Source organism: Alosa alosa, chromosome 7 (assembly GCF_017589495.1).
Source record: "Alosa alosa isolate M-15738 ecotype Scorff River chromosome 7, AALO_Geno_1.1, whole genome shotgun sequence".
NCBI classification, from domain to species: domain Eukaryota; kingdom Metazoa; phylum Chordata; class Actinopteri; order Clupeiformes; family Clupeidae; genus Alosa; species Alosa alosa.
In genome coordinates this window covers 190,403-197,902 of record NC_063195.1, presented here as the reverse complement: position 1 = coordinate 197,902, position 7,500 = coordinate 190,403, and the positions used below count along the sequence as shown (strand labels likewise).

General features: G+C 41.0%; 1 protein-coding gene across 1 annotated transcript in view; it reads left to right on the top strand.

Annotated features, from left to right (window-relative positions):
• The window catches only part of radil (Ras association and DIL domains), a 66,132-nt gene that overhangs the window by 30,953 nt on the left and 27,679 nt on the right, over positions 1-7,500 (top strand). Inside the window, exons 10-11 of the mRNA XM_048247860.1 lie at positions 1,153-1,265; positions 5,074-5,308. Coding sequence (XP_048103817.1) covers positions 1,153-1,265; positions 5,074-5,308 — 348 coding nt within the window. The remainder of the gene's footprint in view (positions 1-1,152; positions 1,266-5,073; positions 5,309-7,500) is intronic.

Sequence of the window (7,500 nt, the reverse complement as noted above, 5' to 3'; positions counted from 1 at the left end):
CACATACACACACAAACACACACTTTCTCTCACACACATACCACACACACACACTCACACAAGCACACACACATACCACACACACACACACTCACATACCACATACACACACAAACACACACTCTCTCTCACACACATACCACATACACACACACACACACACTCTCTCTCACACACACATACCACATACACACACTCACATACCACATACACACACAAACACACACTCTCTCTCACACACATACAACACACACACACACACACACACACACACACACTCACACACGCACACACACACATACCACACACACACACTCTCTCTCACACACATACCACATACACACACAAACACACACTCTCTCTCACACACATACCACATACACACACAAACACACACTCTCTCTCACACACATACAACATTAATACACATTAATAATATTACTCACATACACACACACTACACACACACACACACACATACCACATAATAATAATAAACACACACTCTCTCTCACACACATACCACATACACACACAAACACACACTCTCTCTCACACACATACCACATACACACACAAACACACACTCACTCACACACACATACCACATACACACACAAACACACACACCTTCCTCACACACACATACTACATACAATAACAAACACTTAATTTCTCTCTCACACATATACTACATACACACAAAGCACATACTACATACACACACATACATTACATACACACACATTGTTACACAACATTACACACAGATACAACACACACACATCACCAATACATACAATATACATACACACAACACTCACATACCACATACACACACAAACACACACTCTCTCTCACACACATACCACATACACACACAAACACACACTCTCTCTCACACACATACCACATTATCAATAACACACACATCTCGCTCACACACATACCACATATTCACACAATACACACCCGTTCCTTCCCCTTCTCATTCCCTCCCTTCCCCTTCTTCCCTCTCTTTTTTTTTCTTCCCTCTGTCTCCCTCCTGTCCCTATCCAGGTCCTTCTCTCTCCCTCCCTTCCCCATCTCTTTCTTCTCTATTCCTCTTTTCTCTCCCTCTCCCTCTCTTTCCCTCTCTGTCTCTGTTCACAGGTTCCAAGGAATCCCTTCTTTCTGCCTCCATCTCAGTCAGTGAGGAAGCCATGAGTGTCCTCGAGGAAGTCATCATGTACACCTTCCAGCAGTGTGTTTACTACATCACCAAGGTAACAGACACCTTCCAGCAGTGTGTTTACTACATCACCAAGGTAACAGACACCTTCCAGCAGTGAGTTTACTACATCACCAAGGTAACAGACACCTTCCAGCAGTGTGTTTAATACATCACCAAGGTAACACATATATAGGGGTTATCCTTAGGTTACTTCTGCTAGGGCTGGGCGATATGGTTGAAAACTGTATCACAATAAAAAGTGTCTCATATCAGTCGATATAGATCACTAGATGTACCGCATAGCGGTACAAAATATGACCGCCGCTCAGTCCTCACACTTCAATTTGTCTCCATATTTTACTCCATCCCCCACTCTTGAAACTTTTGTGTATGCTTGTTTGGCATGCCTGAGTGTGTGTGCAGCTGCACAGAAAGTAGCCTACTGGTGCTGAAAAGGTGAATAGATTGTAGAATAGCCAAAAGAAGATGTAGCATTGTTATAAAACCTTTAAAATCTCTAAACAATCACAAGTAGGGCAGTTCATCACAGTTCATCCATTGCAACTGGATTGATGAAAGGTCACTTACACCTGTAATAATAATAATAATAATAATAATAATCTTTATTTGTATAGCACCTTTCATACACAGAATGCAGCTCAAAGTGCTTTACATTTGAAGCATGTAACACAATAATAGTCAGTCAGTCATTATCAATCACTTTTCTTTGCTGTTTATGATCTACTCAGCAACATATCAAAAATATAGAAAATGACATGTCATAAGACTGGCAGCCTTAACCCTCTTACCCCCACAAGCACGCCATATGGCAACTGTGGCAAGGAAAACTCCCATATTCCAGGAAGAAACCTTGAGCAGAACCTGACTTAATAGGGGAGCCCATCTGCTTCTGGCTGGCTGTGCCCTCAATAGTAGCAGATGTAGAATAATCTGAAAATGTAGTCTACAGGATAAGATGAGTTAACTAAAAGCTTTCCTGTACAGGTATGTTTTCAGATCTTTTAAAATATTTACTGAACTTCGCCTGCTTGATGTACAGAGGCAGGGTGTTCCATAGTTTGGGGGGCATAATGGATAAACGAGCTTCTCCACTTTGTTTGTGGAGCACTTTGGGTGCGATTAAAAGATTAGAATTGGATGATCTAAGTTTCCTTTGTGGTTGATAAGATATTAAAAGCTCAGAGATATATGAAGGTGCTATGCCATTCAGAGCTTTGTAAGTAATTAACATAACCTTAAAATCAATTCTATAGGAAATAGGGAGCCAGTGCAGTTCAGCCAACACAGGGGTGATGTGTTCTCTCTTCTTAGTCTTAGTTAAAAGTCTAGCCCGAGAGTTCTGTATGAGTGCCAATTTCTTTAGATGTTTTTTGGGAAGACCAGTGAAAAGTGCATTGCAGTAGTCTAACCTGCTAGTGATAAAGGCTGGCATTAGTTTTTCTGCATCTTGTTGAGTTAAAAGGGCGACTTTGGCAATGTTTCTCAAGTGGAAATAGGCTGTCTGAGTAACTTTACTGATATGGGGCTTAAAACTTAACTCTGCATCTAGGATGACACGAGGCTTGTTACTTTTGATTTGACCTGGTGTGCCAAGTTCCCCAGATTACTAAGAATAATATCTCGCTTTTAGTTTTGGTCCAACCAGAAGTACCTCTGTTTTGTCATCATTTAGTTTCAAAAGTTTTTGCTCATCCACTGATTAATGGAGGTTAGGCATGCAGTGAGGGAGCAAAGGCCATCTGGGTTAGTTGGCTCCACAGAGATATACAATTGGGTATCATCTGCGAGCTGTGGAAGTTTACATTATGCTGACTTATGACGTTTCCCAATGGAAGCATATATAGAGAAAATAGCAGGGGACCAAGGCAGCTCCCTGGGCCACACCAAAAGGCAAGTCATGTTTTTCAGATACATGATCTCCTAGACTGATATAAAAATCTCTGCCAGTAATGTAGGTTTGAAACCAAGGTTAGGCTACATTGTATTTGGGAAAAGCAAAAGGTATCAGTATAATGATGTTTATTTATTTATTTATTTATTTATAAACAAAAAAACATCTCTGTCAGTTCCATGTCGTTTTCAACAGCTATCAAAAAACAAAGGTCATTTTTGGATGGATGGATTTTTTTGTGAATGTTTCTTCTTCTACATAAGATTTAAGTCATCTTTAGTTCATGTAATACTTTATTGTCAATGCACAAATTAAGTAACAGTAGTCTGAAACGAAATACTGTTTTACATCTAACCAGTGGTGCAAATAACTGACATGTCCAAATGGACCTTGATGAAATGCGTTGCTAGACTGTTCATACACATTCGTGCAAATATAGGCTGATTCATGTTCCCTTGCATTGTGTAACTGAGGTCCATGGCTAGTCTGGCTTTCACCAGACCAAGCTCAATCTTTTAAGAAATCAAAAAATAAATAGCGGGCAGATCAGGCTGGGTTCACCCAGCCTAGTCCATAGGCACCCGATATTGTTTAATTTAATTGTTTAATTCCAATTGAGATATCCACGCTCTGGCTATTCTAAATGCAAAAATGCATCAGGGAGTTATGACAAAACTGTAACTAACAAACTAGATCCTAATAGAAAGCTGTTAGCTTCCCTAAACTACAGGTAGGCCTATTTACAACATAAATTGTCAATAGGCTATGCTGGCGACACAAATAAAATCTCCTTTGGAAACCAATGGCTTACGCCTTACAGTATCAAGCGGACTTAAACTGCCATATCATGGAGAAAAGTTGTAATAAAATTCACGCAGCTCCATGAGTCAAGGAAAGCGCGAATGAAGTAGCCACTTCACCCACTACACAGTAGCTTAAGGTGTGTTGCTAAAGCAGCCATAATGAAATGAAGATATCATTGTTTGGATACTTCACACACACATGCTTTTTAATCTTACAGACTACAACTACCAAGCTGGAATCAAAGCACATCGATTCCCTTCCAATACCCTGCACGCACTTAAAACAAAATAAACAGGCGTCTCAGTCTCACGCATGTATAGGCAAAACTGTATCAGACTAGTGTAATGTTGGTAAATCTTCCATTGCACAGAATGATTTTTTAGCACGCGCAACAAATGACAGTTGAAAGATACAATTACAGTGCTGCTATCAATTTGCTTGGTATAACCGCATTTATAGTTTTCTACAAATGCAATCAATCAAATTGGCCTCCATCACTCAACCAACGCTTAACGGGTAACATTACCTAGGTCCTTATTGATATTATAAGATTAACGCATTGCAGCAGTAAAACCAAGCATGTCCGATAAACATCCTCAGATTTATTTATTTCAAGAAGAAATGGGAATTACATTTCATGTGAACATCATCCTATCCTTATTAGACGTTGTCTGCGGTAAACTACAGTCCTTGTAGGAAGGCGTCCATTGTTTTTCCAACCCACTTTTAACTTCCAACAAAATTACGTCTCACTGCAACGATCGCCATCTAGTGGACAAACGACTACTTATCGCCAATACTGGAAATGCAGCCATGATGATGATGATGATGAATATTTATTTTGGCTTCCTAGGATATCGCATATCGTTATCGTTTTATCACCCAGCCCTAACCCTAAGATACTGCAGGGGGAGCTAGGGCTCACTAGCCGCCTACATTTACTGAGTGTAATGTATTTGTGTGTGTGTGTGTGTGTGTGTGTCTTTGTATGTGTGTGTGTGTCTGTGTCTGTGTGTGTGTGTGTGTGTGTGTGTCTGTGTGTGTATGTGTGTGTGTGTGTGTGTGTCTGTGTGTCTGTGTGTGTGTGTGTGTGTGTGTGTGTGTGTGTGTGTGTGTGTGTGTGTGTGTGTGTGTGTGTCCCTAGTCTCTCTATGTAGTGCTGCCTGGGCTGCTGGACTGCAACCCTTTTGGTTGTGAGCGGAATGTTGGTGGGGAAGGAGGCGTGGTTCCAGAGCCTGTGGGCGGAGTTCTGCAGGTGTTCCAAGTGACACAGGAACTGCTGGCTGTCTTCCTGGTTCATCCAGACATACAGAAGCAGATGTACGCTTACCTGTTCTTCTTTTGCAACGTGTCTCTCTTCAACCAACTCATGGAGAAGGGTGAGTGTGTGAGTGTGTGTGTGTGTGAGTGTGTGTGTGTGTGCAGGCACGGGCAGTTCATATGGGAAGGTGAGGCAACGCCCTCCTAAAAAAATCATCCACCCAAAAAAGTAGTTCCTCCTCAATAAATATAATCTTCATGACGTTATCATTATAGTTTATGTGTGAACGTCGTCATTCATATTGACGAGAACGATATTTATTTATAGTTATTGTTATCGTTATCGTTCTGGTATTCCTACCTGTTCTTCTGCAATGTGTCTCTCTTCAACCAATCATTTATAGTTATTGGGTGTTAGGTATAGTTTGTGTGAACGTGCCATGCCGATATTTATTTATGTTATTGTGTGTGTATGAGTGTTCTTCTGTGTGTGTGAGAAGGGTGTGTGTGTGTGTGTGCCTGTATGTGTGTGTTTGTGTGTGTGTGCGTGAATGGTATGTGTGTTTGTGTGTGGAATGGCTGTGTGTGTGTGTGTGTGTGTGTGTGTATGTGTGTGTGTGTGTGTGTGTGTGTGTGGTGTGTGTCTGTGTATGAGTGTGTGAGTGTGTATGTCTGTGTGTGTGTGTGTGTGTGTGTGTGAGTGTGTGTGTGTGTGTGTGTGTGTGTGTGTGTGTGTGTGTGTGGGTGTGTTAGTGTGGTGTGTGTGTGTGTCAGAGAGAGAGAAGGATTATAAAGCAGACATCTTCAATCCTCTTAATGTGTCATAACAGACAGAGAGGATTACAGCTCAACCTGTTGGCACATATCTGTGTGTGTGTGTGTGTGTGTTCTGTCTATGTCTGTGTGTTTCTGTGTGTGCGTTTATATGAGTGTCTGTGTGTTTCTGTGTGTACAACTGTCACTATGCACTGCAAAAACTGCTTATTTAACAAAATCTAACCAAGTGTTATTAATCTTATATCAAGATAAGAAAAACTAGTTGGTATAGTTTTCAGTATAAAGAGACTTACCTAGCGCTTTCTTGTGAAATCATTTGACTTAATTTTAAAAAATAATTCACTTATTTTAAGACATCTTATCTTGAAAACAAGCAAATTTGTCTGCCAGTGCGTTAAGCAAATTTTTCCTAAAAACAAGCAAATTTGTCCTAAAAACAAGCAAATTTGTCTGCCAGTGCGTTGAGCTTATTTGTCTTGATAAGACTCCTTAAAATAAGTTAAAGTCTTCTTAAATTAAGTCAAAATGATCTTTTGAGAGGGCTCTAGGTAAGTCTTTTCATACTAAAAACTAGATTTTAGATTTAAAATTAGATTTTTTTATCCAGTGTGAATGTTTATGTGTGTGTGTGTGTGTGAATATTTCATTTCATTTAATTTGTTTATTTATAAGGACAGCACACATACATTAGCATTTTTCAGTTTCCCAGTTGGCTCATTTTTAACCCTAACCCCTAACCCCTTGGCAAGATGTTCTCAATTCATCCATCAATTGACCTGGTCAGTTGTTCCCAGATGTCAAGTCAGCAATAAAATATAATTTACAAAAGCACATAAAAACATTTATTTTCTGTGTGTGTGTGTGTGTGTGCGTGTGTGTGTTTGAGTGTTCTAGGTCCGTCGCACGGGTGGTTCCAGAGTATTCATGTTCTAAATACAGTATGTGTGTGTGTGTGTGTGTGCATGTGTGTGTGTGTGTGTGTGTGTGTGTGTGTGTTGTGTGTTCTAGGTCCGTCGCATGGGTGGTTCCAGAGTGTTCATGTTCTAAATACAGTATGTGTGTGTGTGTGTGTGTGTGTGTGTGTGCATGTGTGTGTGTGTGTGTGTGGAGTGTGTGTGTGTGTGTGTGTATGTGCGTGTGCGTGTGCGTGTGCGTGTGTGTGTGTGTGTTCTAGGCTTCTCAGTTAAACCAAGGCGCCTGCACATTTACTCCGCCTCCTCGGTCTCCTCTTACGGCGACCGTCGCATCGGGAAGCCCATACCTCTCCAGGTAGACGAGGTAGACAAGGGAGCAGACAACAGTCAGTATTCCCGTCTTCAGCGTTCAGAGTTAAATCCACAATAGAAGCTTGAATGTTCAGTAGCATTTGTCGATCATAGATAATAACGCCTTGCGCAACATGCACATACGACGAGACAAGCAGAGCTAAACAAACAGAAGGAGCAACCGGAGTCGACAAGCAGCCATAGACAAAGGCGCGGCCATCTTGGTTGGACTCCTTGAGACACTGCTTTGCTTTCATGTGCCACTGCTA